The sequence below is a fragment of the Erythrolamprus reginae genome, chromosome 8 (assembly GCF_031021105.1).
Source record: "Erythrolamprus reginae isolate rEryReg1 chromosome 8, rEryReg1.hap1, whole genome shotgun sequence".
Classification (NCBI taxonomy): domain Eukaryota; kingdom Metazoa; phylum Chordata; class Lepidosauria; order Squamata; family Dipsadidae; genus Erythrolamprus; species Erythrolamprus reginae.
The window spans coordinates 46,325,566-46,340,660 of NC_091957.1; the positions used below are offsets into that span (position 1 = coordinate 46,325,566).

Consider the following 15,095-nt stretch of genomic DNA (forward strand, 5'->3'; position numbering starts at 1 on the left):
ACTAGTGTGTCGCGGCACACTGGTTGAAAAACACTGTTTTAAACCACCCCTGGTCACATGATCATCAAGCCACTCCCACCTGGTCACATGGCCAGCAAGCCACACCCACAAAATAAGCCACGCCCACAGTGTGGTAGTAAAAAATTTAGTAGCCCTTCACTAGATACAAGGAAGATATCAGGCCAAAGCCAGAATTCTTGGAGGTTTTGGCCTGCCACGTTATGCTATGTTCTTTTGGAATATTTATTTCTGTTGGAACTTGGAGTGTGTGTGGCTGCATGCTATGACGCATTCCTTTTAGGTTCTCAAGGTCAGCTTTTGTTCAGCATCTGGCTGGAAGCTATTGGGAGTTGCAGGATGCACTGACAGAAGATGTATGGTTCATGTGATGGGATTGTTGGAGGAGATACAAGGAAATGAACTCTAACCTGGGTGAAGATACCCTTGTAATGTTAGCTTCGGATTTCTCCCATTGTGCTAACATGGCCCTGTTAATTATTATTATTATTATTTATTAGATTTGTATGCCGCCCCTCTCCGTAGACTCGGGGCAGCTTACAGCAATGATAAAAACAATATATAATGACAAATCTAATGGTTAGAATCTAAAATAACAATAATACATTTAAAAAGTCTAAAAAACAAGAAACCCCAGTATATGAAAAACATACATACAGTCATATCATACACAGAAAACTACATAGGCAGGGGGAGATGTTTCAGTTCCCCCACGCTTGACGACAGAGGTGGGTTTTAAGGAGTTTACGAAAGGCAAGGAGGGTGGGGGCAGTTCTGATCTCTGGAGGGAGCTGATTCCAGAGGGCCGGGGCCGCCACAGAGAAGGCTCTTCCTCTGGGTCCCGCCAAACGACATTGTTTAGTTGACGGGACCTGGAGGAGACCAACTCTGTGGGACCTAACTGGTTGCTGGGATTTGTGCGGCAGAAGACGGTCTCGTAGATACCCTGGTCCGGTGCCACGAAGGGCTTTATAGGTGATGACCAACACTTTGAATTGTGACCGGAAACTGATTCTAATAAATTGGAACTATGAAGAAGGCCAAGCCTTGGATTTATTTCTCGCATGCTATTTGGCACGCTGACATTAGATTTGATTAGCAAGGGCGTGGGACAGACAGAAAGTCTTTATACTCATAGTTGCCTCCTGACACAGACAACTATGTCCATATCAACCACTAAGATAAAGTAGTGCGATTACTGGAGGCTTAGCAATGGTTTCATCTTAATGTGGTTTGCAATCTTGGTTTGCCATTTAAGACCCATGTGCTTTGTTCAGTAAATGATAGCTTTGTGCGAACATAATTGCACTGCAGTTGGGTTTACACACCACATTAAACCCTTGAACAATTTGCTTGTGACTTAGCATCTTGGAAACTCGCAGATCAAGTCCGAAGACTAAAAATATTATTTGATCCCATCCAATGAGATTGGAAGCCGTGGTTTAGTTTTGAACGCGATGGGCGGAATTACCACACTGTGCATGAGATCAACCACAAATAAAACACTGGGTAGTGTGTTTTGCAAATCATAGCCGTACGTGACTAGATTGATCCCTCATGCTCAATTAATTTAGACTCTGTCTGCTTTCTTAGCTAAAAAGGAAAAGCTGGTGATTTTCTTCTCTGTGTGTTCTCAAGTTGTGAGTTCTGTTGTTTTCCTGTTGTGTTATTAGCTCTTTGATCCTGCATCTTCATGTCTGGGGTTCTAGTTAGAAACATAGAAACATAGACGGCAGAAAAAGACCTCATGGTCCATCTAGTCTGCCCTTATACTATTTTCTGTATTTTATCTTAGTATGGATAAATGTTTATCCCAGGCATGTTTAAATTCAGTTACTGGATTTATCTACCACGTCTGCTGGAAGTTTGTTCCAAGGATCTACTACTCTTTCAGTAAAATAATATTTTCTCATGTTGCTTTTGATCTTTCCCCCAACTAACTTCAGATTGTGTCCCCTTGTTCTTGTGTTCACTTTCCTATTAAAAACACTTCCCTCCTGTACCTTATTTAACCCGAGTTTTCGGAGAGGGGCGGCATATAAATCCAATAAATCTAATCTATATTTAAATGTTTCGATCATGTCCCCCCTTTTCCTTCTGTCCGCCAGACTATACAGATTGAGTTCATGAAGTCTTTCCTGATACGTTTTATGCTTAAGACCTTCCACCATTCTTGTAGCATGTCTTTGGACCCATTCAATTTTGTCAATATCTTTTTGTAGGTGAGGTCTCTAGAACTGAACACAGTATTCCAAATGTGGTCTCACCAGCGCTCTATATAGCGGGATCATAATCTCTCTCTTCCTGCTTGTTATACCTCTAGCTATGCAGCCAAGCATCCTACTTGCTTTCCCTACCGTCTGACTGCACTGTTCACCCATTTGGAGACTGTCAGAAATCACTACCCCTAAATCCTTTTCTTCTGAAGTATTTGCTAACACAGAACTGCCAATACAATATTCAGATTGAGGATTCCTTTTCCCCAAGTGCATTATTTTACATTTGGAAACATTAAACTGCAGTTTCCATTGCTTTGACCATTTATCTAGTAAAGCTAAATCATTTACCATATTACAGACCCCTCCAGGAATATCAACCCTATTGCACACTTTAGAGTCATCGGCAAATAGGCAAACCTTCCCTACCAAACCTTCCCCTATGTCACTCACAAACATATTAAAAAGAATAGGACCCAGAACAGACCCTTGTGGCACACCGCTTGTCACCTGTCTCTGCTCAGAATACTCACCGTTAACAATAACTCTCTGATGTCTACGCTTCAGCCAGCTTGAAATCCACTGAACTATCCAGGGATTAAGTCCAGTCTTCACTAATTTATCTATCAGCTCTTTATGTGGAACCGTATCAAAGGCTTTGCTGAAGTCCAGGTAGGCAATATCCACGGCACCACCTTCATCCAACACCTTTGTGACATAGTCAAAGAACTCAATGAGATTAGTCTGACATGATCAGTTCATTTCTAGTTCATTTCTAATGAATGCCTTGGGATCGTATTATGTTGGGAAAGCAGCATGCAAATCATGGCAAGAAACCAAAAGTAGATCCCAAGGTAGAATGAGGGCACTAACCTGATGTTCTGCTTGGAAACATCTGGTCTCCCTAAGAAGCTGAGTCAGGTGGACCTCTGGGTTGGATCTAAGAGATTTCGTCCCTACCTTTGAAAAGTGTTCGGAAACTTCAGATCGTGCAGAACGCGACCGCGAGAGCCATCGTGGGGCTTCCTAGATTCGCCCACGTTTCTGCAACACTCCGCGGTCTGCACTGGCTGCCGATCGGTTTCCGGTCACAATTCAAAGTGTTGGTAATGACCTTTAAAGCCCTACATGGCATTGGGCCAGAATACACCCGGAACCGCCTTCTACCACACGAATCCCAGCGGCCGATAAGGTCCCACAGAGTTGGCCTTCTCCAGGTCCTGTCGACCAAACAATGTCGTTTGGCGGGCCCCAGGGGAAGAGCCTTCTCTGTGGCGGCCCTGGCCCTCTGGAATCAACTCCCCCCCAGAGATTAGAACGGCCCCCACCCTCCTTGTCTTTCGCAAATTACTCAAGACCCACCTTTGTCGCCAGGCATGGGGGAGTTAGGATATTCCTTCCCCTAGGCCATTACAAGTTATGTATGGTATGTTTGTGTGTATGTTTGGCTTTTATAATAAGGGTTTTTAGTTATCTTATTAAATTGGATTGTTACATGTTGTTTTTTATCATTGTTGTTAGCCGCCCCGAGTCTGCGGAGAGGGGCGGCATACAAATCCAATAAATAATAATAATAAATAATAATAATAATAATCTTTGTTGTTGTTTTTCTGCTTGCTTTTTGCAGCCCTCGCCAAGAGAAGACAAACACTCTCGGCCCATCGGGAGTCAAGGTCTCCAGCCTAACCCTTCCTGCTGGCTTTAAGGAGACTCCCCACTCCGATCCAGAAAATGTATGTTTACTGATGCCTGAGGAGCAATTCTGGTGGTCGTCCATGGAAGAGAGAATGTGTGGATGTGTTTTGGGGAAGTCAGAAATGTTTTCTTCCAAGATGCTATATCTCAGTGGTTCTCAACCTGGGGGTCAGTACCCCTTTGGGGGTCGAATGACCGTTTCACAGGGGTCGCCTAAGATCATGGGAAAAGACAAATCTCCCATGGTGCTAGGAACTCAACCTTCTATTCTGGCACCTTGGGACATATTTTTACAATCCGACCAATCAGGCGTTTACAGTGGGGGTGTCCCTCTGAACTTCCTGCCAATCAGCTTAAAGTTCCATTGGGAGAATTGGCGCTAGACTTATGGTTGGGGGTCACCACAACATAAGGAACTGTATTAAGGGGTCGCGGCATTAGAAAGGTTGAGAACCACTGCTATATCTGAATACTGGAATATGTTGCTTGGGACATGTTTTTGAGCAGGGGTTTAAATGTCCCCATTCACTCATGCTTGTCAGTCGTGAAAGGAACATCAGGCTCCACCCACCTTTTAGAAATGGGGAGAGGTCGACTGCAGACAATCTAGGGTTAAAGAGTTTTGGGGGTTTGGGGAAGAAACCACAGAGTCAGGTAATGCATTCCAGGTGTTGATAACACTATTTCTGAGGTTGTATTTTCTGCAATCTAGTTGTAAAGAACTTTTATATTCCCACAAGAAACCTCAGTCCAGCCTTCTCCCCTCATGAATTCCTTTGATCCTTAACTAGCGCCAATTATCTCCAGGACCGCCTTATGCCACACAAATCCCAGCGACCAGTTAGGTCCCTAAATATGCCCATGTCACACCAACACGCCGCAGTCTGCATTGGTTGCCGATCAGTTTCCGGTCACAATTCAAAGTGTTGGTTATGACCTATAAAGCCCTTCATGGCACCGGACCAGATTATCTCAGGGACCGCCTTCTGCTGCACGAATCCCAGGGACCAGTTAGGTCCCACAGAGTGGGTCTTCTCCGGGTCCCGTCAACTAAACAATGCCGTTTGGTGAGACCCAGGGGAAGAGCCTTCTCTGTGGCGGCCCCGGCCCTCTGGAACCAACTCCCCCCAGAGATTAGAATTGCCCCCACCCTCCTTGCCTTTTGTAAGCTCCTTAAAACCCACCTCTGCCGTCAGGCATGGGGGAACTGAGATATTCTTTCCCCCTAGGCCTTTACAATTTATGCATGGTATGTTTGTATGTATGATTGGTTTTATAACAAGGGTTTTTAGCTGTTTTAGTATTGGATTGTCACATGCTGTTTTTACCACTGTTGTTAGCCGCCCCGAGTTCTCGGAGAGGGGCGGCATACAAATCCAATAAATCAAACCAAATCAATTTAACTTTGACCGTCCATTGGATTATTGTGTCCTGGTGACATTGATGGACTCTTCTGTCCTTTGAACTCAGCGAAGTCTTCCTGTTGGTTTGAACCTGACATGAGTTGGTTTATTCCCTAGGATGCCCTTTGGGGGACTCAGAATGCCATTTCGGCAGATGAAAACGAAATCTTGTTCAAAAAAAACCCAAGGAGAATTCAGAGGCCATCAGGTAAGGTAGAAAGCACCGTTGCGTAGATTAAAGAGTTGGGCTTTCAAGACTGCCAACTTCTGTGTTCAGCTCCTGACCCAGCCATCAGTTTTCATTGTTGGTTTTGGGTCAGTTGTTTTTCCATATCCAGTCCAGACTTCCAGGACTTTGGAGTGAACATTAGGTGGGAGGACCCATATAAATTCAGTTCAATTCAATTTATTAGATTTGTATGCCGCCCCTCTCCGAAGACTCGGGGCGGCTCACAACAATAATAAAAACAGTATAACAATTTATTTTATTTATTTATTTATTTATTACTTAGATTTGTATGCCGCCCCTCTCCGAAGACTCAGGGTGGCTCACAACACGTGGAAACAAATCATAAATAATCTGACAATTTAAAATATTAAAGATTTAAAAAAAGACCCCATATACTAACAGACATACACACAAGCATACCATATATAAATTAAACATGCCCAGGGGAAGATGTTTCAGTTCCCCCATGCCTGACGGCAAAGGTGGGTTTTAAGGAGTTTACGGAAGGCAGGAAGAGTAGGGGCAGTTCTAATCTCCGGGGGGAGTTGGTTCCAGAGGGCCGGTGCCGCCACAGAGAAGGCTCTTCCCCTGGGGCCCGCCAACCGACATTGTTTAGTTGACGGGACCCGGAGAAGGCCCACTCTGTGGGACCTAATCGGTCGCTGGGATTCGTGCGGCAGGACAATGGAACAAATCTAATTATAAAATTACATTAGAAAACCCCAACAATTTAAAAAACCAGCTTTCTCCAATGGGGTGATTTCCAGATAATAATAATTTAATAATTAATAATTTAACAATAATGTATTAGACTTGTATGCCGCCTTGCTTCGAAGACTCGGGGCGGCTCACAACAGTAGATGTTGGTATCGGATCCATAACTCTCATCAGTTTTCGTAGCAATTAAAGTAGTTGATGGGCAGTAGATTGGGGAAGGAACTGAACAGGGCCATCAAGTACATTGAGCAGTGTGGAGCAGTGTACGGATCTAAGCGCTATAAAAGCAACAAGTTTATAGTCGTAAGTAGAAAGGAGATAGGTAATAGAAAGGATGAGAAGAATAGGAAGGATGAGAGGAACTCGGGAAAGACCTAATGAACTCAATCTGTATAGTCTGGAGGACAGAAGGGAAAGGGGGGACATGATCGAAACATTTAAATATGTTAAATGTTAAATCTGGTTCAGGAGGGAAGTGTTTTTAATTGGAAAGTGTACACAAGGGCAATGGGGCACAATCTGAGGTTAGTTGGGGAAAAGATCAGAAGCAACGTGGGGAAATTTTATTTTATTGAAAGAGTAGTAGATGCTTGGAACAAACTTCCAGCAGATGTAGTTGGTAACTGAATTGAAACATGCCTGGGATAAACATATATCCATTCTAAGATAAAATACAGTATAAGGGCAGACTAGATGGACCATGAGGTCTTTTTCTGCCGTCAATTTCTTCTATGTTTCTATAATAGTAATACAGTCTTACAGGGTGAATAAATAGAAAGGGGGAGGGATTACCATCATTGTAAATAAGAGAGCTGATTTTGAGACATAGCATTTTATGATTGATTGATTGATTGATTGGATTTATATGCCACCCCTTTCCGAGGACTCAGGGCAGCTTACAACATATAAAGAACAATATACATCAAAATCCAATTACTTAAAGTTAATAATCTAAAAAAATCTGAAAAACCAATTAAAATACCTCTCATACCCATTCAGTCAGCAAGCTCACAATACATTTGTCGGCAAGGGAGTAGTATCTAATAACCCCAGGCCTGGTGGCATAAATGAGTCTTCAGACTCTTACGAAAAGCGAGGAGGGTGGGAGCAGTATGAATCTCTGGGGGGAGATGATTCCAGAGGGACGGCCCCCCCACAGAGAAGGCTCTTCCCCTAGGTCCTGCCAAATGACATTGTGTAGTTGACGGGACCTGGAGAAGGCTGACTCTGTGGAACCTAACCAGTCGCTGATACTCATGTGGCAGGAGGCGGTCTTGCAAGTAATCTGGTCCGGTGCCATGTAAGGCTTTATAGGTCATAACCAGGGGTGGGCTACTGCCCAGACGGGGAGGAATGCAGTGGGTAGCAAAAATGGAGCTCCACCCCAGAGCACCCAATTTGCATTGAAAGATATTGAAAGAAAATGCAGGGCGTCCTGCATAAGCCACACCCACAGTGTGGTAGTAAAAATTTTGGTAGCCCTTCACTGGTCATAACCAACACTTTGAGTCCGGAAACCAATCGGCAGCCAGTGCGGGCTGTTGGAGAGACATGTCCTTCTTAGGTCAGTGAAGCTAAAATTAGTGACTTCCCTGACATCTTAGCTTATTTTCTACAGAATACACCAAGTCTGTGATTGATCTCCGACCAGGGGATGCCGTCAATGATAGTGGAGTTCTGGGAGACAGAAGCAAGTCAGTCCCAGGCCTCAATGTCGAAGCGGTAAGTTTTGAAAGAAGAAGACATTTCATACTTGAAGAGAATATGCCCTTAGTCCAGGGCTAAGTTCACACATTGTAGGAAAGCCTCCATGTGGTTTGTAGGCTTAAAACCACTAATCGTTTTTGCTGGGAAATCAGAATGTGTGGGATTTATTTTCTTCAGTTGTGTGGAGTTTTAAGTTCTGGAATTCTTGACAAGGACTTGATCGAGGAATTCTTGTTAGGGAATTCTGGGAGTTGGAGTCCATAGCTCTGAAAAGAAATGAAGGAAGTCGGATTTAGAGCCTAATCACTTGTAATTAGAACAAAACGTGGCTAAATCCGATGAAAGAACTCAGCAGCGGTTGCATTTACTCCACTATTAGCTTTTTTTAAAAAAATCTTCCGATGATTAAATAAGGCATCATACTCAGCATTTTTATTGAATTATAAAGTACAGTGGTACCTCGTCATACGAACCCCTCGTCATACGAACGTTTTGAGATACGAACCCAGGGTTCGGAATTTTTTTGCCTCTTGTTACGAACTTTTTTCGCCTTACGAATCCACTGCCGCCGCTGGGATGCCCCACCTCCGGACTTCCGTTGCAAGCGAAGCGCCCGTTTTTGCGCTGGTGGGATTCCTCTGAGGCTCCCCTCCGTCGGAAACCCCACCTCCAGACCTCCACGTTTTTGCAATGCTGAAGGGGAATCCCAGGATGGAATCCCAGGATCGCAAAAACGGGCGCTCCACTAGCAACGGAAGTCTGGAGATGGGGTTTCCCAGCGAGGGAAGCCGCAGCATCACAAAAACATGGAAGTCCTCGAAACCCCACCTCCGGACTTCCGTGTTTTTGCGATGCTGCGATTTCACTGAGGCTTCCCTCACTGGGAAACCCCACCTCCGGACTTCCGTTGCCAGCGGAGCGCCCATTTTTGCGATCCTGGGATTCCCTAAAGCATTGCAAAAATGCGGAAGTCTGGAGGTGGGGTTTCCCATGGAGGGGAGCTTCAGGGGAATCCCACCAGCGCAAAAATGGGCGCTTTGGCTTGAAAAAGGGGGGGGGGAATTTTGGGCTTGCACGCATTAATCAGTTTTCCATTGATTCCATTGTTTCGTCTTACGAACTTTTCACCTTACGAACCTCCTCCCGGAACCAATTAAGTTTGTAAGACAAGGTATCACTGTATTATCAAATACAAAATATAAAGTAAATAGAAAAGCGGTGGGGTGGGGAGAAAAAGAGAAGTGAGGAAAGATAAGGGGGGGAAAAGAAAAATAAGCATTGATTCTGTTACAGTAAAATAATGTATTAACATCAAAATAAAAACAAGGCATTATGGCCTAGCCATATCTAACGCTAAGCTGTGAAACCTGAATAACTGAACAACAAAATTAAGGAAGCCATATCAAGAACTTACAGAAACTGTGAAGGCAGTCTTTCTTATTTGTAAACCATGGTTTGGTGTGATATGCAAGCCACCACATAATATCTTGTGAAGACAGTGGCCTTGAATCTTGATGGGTCCACAAGATTTCTTTTTTGGGAGGAAAGTTTAAGAGGTGACTTGATTGAAGTGTATAAAATCATGCATGGGATAGAAAAGGTGGATAGAGAAAAAATCTTTTCTCTATCCCATTATAGTAGGACAAGGGGGCACTCCCTAAAGCTCATAGGTAAGAAAGTGAGGACAAATCAAGGGAAATATTTCTTCACCCAGAGGGTAGTTGGTTTAAGGAATTTACTTCCAGAAGAGGTCGTGACATCTGTCAGCCTGGATAGCTTCAAGGCAGGATTAGACAGATTCATGGATGCCGAGTGTATCGGTGGCTGTTGAAATGGATGTCCATGTGCCGCCTCTATGTCAGTTGAGGCAGGCAGGGTTCCCTCGGGTACCATTTGTTGGGGGTCAAGGGAAAGGGAGGGTTCTGCCTTCTCCTTCTGCTCAAGATCCCCATGGACAATGGGTGGGCCACTGTGTGACACAGAATGCTGGACTCGATGCGTTGTGGCCGGATTCAGCATGGCTTTTCTTATGTTCTTGTGTTCTTATGTCAGAGCATGCTCACAATTCCTCCAGCTATCGCAGAGATACTTATGTGCATATATGTCTTTTCCATAGGAGGAGGAGGAGGAAGACATAGATAGCTTAGTTGAAATTCATCGGAGAAGGGCAGGCCGAAATAGCATACGCAGTGGTGCATCTTTGGTGAGTTTCTCTACTAATAATTTGCATTTACAGAAGAGAGCAAATTCAGGCTCCTGATTTCCTGCCTAGTTCAGCCCTGCAATTTTTGGTGGGCCCTGATTGCCCCTTCGTGTTTCTGCTTTGGAAGATGTCTTCTTTGCTCCAAGGAAGACAAAAATTGGACTACCGTTTGTCAGAAACAGCGTAGGGCAGTGATGGTGAACCTTTTTTTGCTCAGGTGCTGAAAGGGTGCACTCGTGCGATAGCACACATACACGCATAATGCAATGCCCTGCTCCCCCACACATGCATGCACAAGCCATGTTCACAGTCTCCAGACTTCCAGTAGGCCCAATGGGCCATTTTTCGCCCTCCCCAGGCTTCAGGAAATACTCCAAAGTTTGTGGACGGTGAAAAACGGGCCCAATGGGCCTACCGGAAGTTCAGAAATGAACTTCCAGTAGGCCCGTTGGGCCATTTTTCGCCGTCCCCAGGCTTCAGGAAAGCCTCCACAGCCTGTGGATGGTGAAAAACAGGCCCAATGGGCCTACCGGAAGTTCAGAAATGAACTTCCAGTAGGCCCGTTGGGCCATTTTTCGCCCTCCCCAGGCTTCAGGAAAGCCTCCACAGCCTTTGGATGGTGAAAAACAGGCCCAATGGGCCTACCGGAAGTTCAGAAATGAACTTCCAGTAGGCCCGTTGGGCCATTTTTTGCCCTCCCCAGGCTTCAGGAAAGCCTCCAAAGCCTATGGATGGGGAAAAACGGGCCGAATGGGCCTACCGGAAGTTCAGAAATGAACTTCCAGTAGGCCCGTTAGGCCATTTTTCACCATCTACAGGTCCACCAGAAGATTGAAAACACGCTGGAGATGACATAGGGCAACGTTTTGTGTGCCCTCAGATATGGTTCCATGTGCCAACTGTGACACATGTACCATAGTTTCACCATCACGGGTGTAAGGTCTCCAGCTTGAGCAGGGGGTTGGACTAGATGACCTATAAGGTCCCTTCCAACTCTTATCGAAACATTTAAATATGCTCAAGGGTTAAATAAGGTTCAGGAGGGAAGTGTTTTTCATAGGAAAGTGAACACAAGAACAAGGGGACACAATCTGAGGTGAGGTGGGGGAAAGATTAGAAGCGACATGAGAAAATATTATTTTACCGAAAGAGTAGTAGATGCTTGGAACAAATTTCAAGCGGACGTGGTTGGTAAATCCACAGGAACTGAATTTAAACATGCCTGGGATAAACACAGATCCATCCTAAGATAAAACACAGGAAATAGTATAAGGGCAGACTAGGTGGACCATGAGGTCTTTTTCTGCCGTCAATCTTCTATGTTTCTATGTTAATCTGTTTAAAAAAGGATGGATTTTAAATGGCCGAGATGGGGACAGAAGCCGAGGGCAACAGCTGATTTATGAGGCTGTGGCTGAGAATTATTGCAGGGAATGTGTTAAAGACCACTATAAATTATAACTATAATTCTTCCGTTATTTTCTCTCTCTCTCCTGGTTTTCTTAGAGCACACTGGGAAGCATGGTCAGCATTTACAGCGGGGCAGGTGACTTCGGCAACATCAGTGTCACGGGGGAGATCACTTTCTCCTTGAGCTACGAAGAAAAAACCCAGGCCTTTTTTATCCACGTGAAGGAGTGCCGCCAACTGGCCTATGCGGACGAAGCCAAGAAGCGGTCCAACCCGTAGGTTGGGCACAGGGATGCGATGGAACAATGGAAACTGCAGTTTAATGTTTCCAAATGTAAAATAATGCACTTGGGGAAAAGGAATCCTCAATCTGAGTATTGTATATATTAGTGATAGGAAGAAGAAAAACTGCGGCATCACGAAGCTTAGTACCGGGAATAATACATGCATTAACGAGAATAAGGAGATCGCTGACCATTTCAATAGCTACTTCTGTTCAGTTTTCTCAAAAGACACCTTACAAAATAATACTATAGAGGGATATAGCATTGCTTCCATCTGTACGGATTCAGCTCCAGTGATCTTAGAAGCCGATGTCTTAGAAGAACTTGAACGATTAAAGATAAATAAGGCAATGGGTCCAGATGGCATCCACCCCAGAGTTCTTAAAGAACTCAGATCTGTCATTGCTACCCCCCTGACTGATTTGTTTAACCAATCCTTGTTAACAGGAGAAGTTCCTGAGGATTGGAGAATGGCCAGTGTTGTGCCTATCCACAAGAAGGGCAGTAGAGAAGAAGCTGGTAATTACAGGCCAGTTAGCTTGACATCAGTGGTAGTTAAAATGATGGAGACTCTACTCAAAAAGAGGATAAATCAGCACCTAAAAAACAATAACTTATTGGACCCAAATCAGCATGGCTTTACTGAAGGCAAATCATGTCAGACTAATCTCATTGATTTCTTTGACTATGTCACAAAGGTGTTGGATGAAGGTGGTGCCGTGGATATTGCCTATCTGGACTTCAGCAAAGCCTTTGATACGGTTCCACATAAAGAGCTGATAGATAAATTAGTGAAGATTGGACTTAATCCCTGAATAGTTCAGTGGATTTCAAGCTGACTGATGCATAGACATCAGAGAGTTATTGTTAATGGCAAGTATTCTGAGCAGAGACAGGTTACAAGCGGTGTGCCACAAGGGTCTGTTCTGGGTCCTATTCTTTTTAATATGTTTGTGAGTGACATAGGGGAAGGTTTGGTAGGGAAGGTTTGCCTATTTGCCGATGACTCTAAAGTGTGCAATAGGGTTGATATTCCTGGAGGGGTCTGTAATATAGTAAATGATTTAGCTTTACTAGATAAATGGTGAAAGCAATGGAAACTGCAGTTTAATGTTTCCAAATGTAAAATAATGCACTTGGGGAAAAGGAATCCTCAATCTGAGTATTGTATTGGCAGTTCTGTGTTAGCAAATACTTCAGAAGAAAAGGATTTAGGGGTAGTGATTTCTGACAGCCTCCAAATGGGTGAACAGTGCAGTCAGACGGTAGGGAAAGCAAGTAGGATGCTTGGCTGCATAGCTAGAGGTATAACAAGCAGGAAGAGAGAGATTATGATCCCGCTATATAGAGCGCTGGTGAGACCACATTTGGAATACTGTGTTCAGTTCTGGAGACCTCACCTACAAAAAGATATTGACAAAATTGAACGGGTCCAAAGACAGGCTACAAGAATGGTGGAAGGTCTTAAGCATAAAACGTATCAGGAAAGACTTAATGAACTCAATCTGTATAGTCTGGAGGACAGAAGGAAAAGGGAGGGACATGATCAAAACATTTAAATATGTTAATGGGTTAAATAAGGTCCAGGAGGGAAGTGTTTTTAATAGGAAAGTGAACACAAGAACAAGGGGACACAATCTGAAGTTAGTTGGGGGAAAGATCAAAAGCAACATGAGAAAATATTATTTTACTGAAAGAGTAGTAGATCCTTGGAACAAACTTCCAGCAGACGTGGTAGATAAATCCACAGTAACTGAATTTAAACATGCCTGGGATAAACATATATCCATCCTAAGATAAAATACAAAAAATAGTATAAGGGCAGACTAGATGCATCACGAGGTCTTTTTCTGCCGTCAGTCTTCTATGTTTCTATAGATGGGGGGGGGCAGGGTTGCTGGGATGGGCCTCATTTACCTTTCAGAGAAAATACAGTGGTACCTCTACTTATGAACTTAATTTGTTCCATGACCAGGTTCTTAAGTAGAACCAGTTGCTGGGACTCATGCGGCAGAAGGCGGTCCCACAAGTAATCTGGTCCAATGCCATGTAGGACTTTATAGGTCATAACCAACAATTGCGTCCGGAAACCAATCGGCAGCCAATGTTATTTATTCCTGTGCAGCCCTTGGTTTTACAAAGCGTTGGGCTGGATTATTTGCAGCCAGAGGCTGCTTGAGTTTTGTGTGTGGGTGTTTGTCATCATTTTGCTCTGGGACTTGCCAGAACCATGGGGGCGTTTGGGGAAATTAGGAGCGATAAAAGAGGCGGTTCGAACTGCCAGCTGCCCTTGTTATCTCTGTGCCGTGCCCCTGGGCCATCCCAATAGGTGCCTTTTGTACTGTGAAAATCAGCTGTGCTTGTAATCCATGCTTTCTATCCATGATAGGTGAATGTAACTGATTGTGATGTATTCATTGAACCAGGGCATAACGTTCTTGCAAAATGAACCTTAAAACGTGATCTGGGCTCCAAGTGAGGCTATGTCACCCTGGGGTATTTATTAGATTAAAGACACGATCCCACCTCCCACTCTGTTGTATTTCCCCTGCTGTCTTAGCTTATTTCTTCATTATTTTTATATTATTTATTTTTATTTATTTATTCGATTTTTATGCCTCCTTAGACCCAGGGTGGCTTACAACATGTTAGCAATAGCACTTTTTAAGATAGGTAATAGGAAGGATGAGAAGAACTCGGGAAAGACTTCATGAACTCAATCTGTATAGTCTGAAGGACTATAAACATTTAAATATTTTAAAGGGTTAAATAAGGTTCAGGAGGGAAGTGTTTTTAATAGGAAAGTGAACACAAGAACAAGGGGACACAATCAGAGGTTAGTTGGGGGAAAGATCAGAAGCAAGGTGAGAAAATATTATTTGATTGAAAAAGTAGTAGATGCTAGGAACAAACTTCCAGCAGACATGGTTGATCAATCCACAGTAACTGAATTTAAACATCCATGGGATAAACATAGATCCACCCTAAGATAAAATACAGGAAATAGTATAAGGGCAGACTAGATGGACCATGAGGTCTTTTTCTGCCGTCAATCTTCTATGTTTCTATGTTTCTATAATAGTAATACAGTCTTAGTAAACAGGGTGAATAAATAGAATGGGGCGGGGGAATTACCATCATTGTAAATAAGAAAGCTGGTTTTGAGGCCTAGCAATTTATTTTTTGTTTGTCCATTCATTCATTCATTCATTC

At 43.8% G+C, this 15,095-nt stretch overlaps 2 protein-coding genes across 5 annotated transcripts in view; both read left to right on the forward strand.

Moving 5' to 3' along the window:
* The window catches only part of TRMT12 (tRNA methyltransferase 12 homolog), a 533,403-nt gene that overhangs the window by 47,197 nt on the left and 471,111 nt on the right, over nt 1–15,095 (forward strand). The gene's annotated exons all lie outside the window — the stretch shown is intronic.
* SYTL4 (synaptotagmin like 4) overlaps nt 1–15,095 on the forward strand; it is a 56,567-nt gene that overhangs the window by 25,622 nt on the left and 15,850 nt on the right. For all 4 annotated transcript variants that reach the window (XM_070759849.1, XM_070759851.1, XM_070759850.1 and 1 more), the window contains 5 exons: nt 3,862–3,967; nt 5,450–5,540; nt 7,897–8,000; nt 10,102–10,188; nt 11,695–11,873. In XM_070759849.1, coding sequence (XP_070615950.1) covers nt 3,862–3,967; nt 5,450–5,540; nt 7,897–8,000; nt 10,102–10,188; nt 11,695–11,873 — 567 coding nt within the window. The remainder of the gene's footprint in view (nt 1–3,861; nt 3,968–5,449; nt 5,541–7,896; nt 8,001–10,101; nt 10,189–11,694; nt 11,874–15,095) is intronic.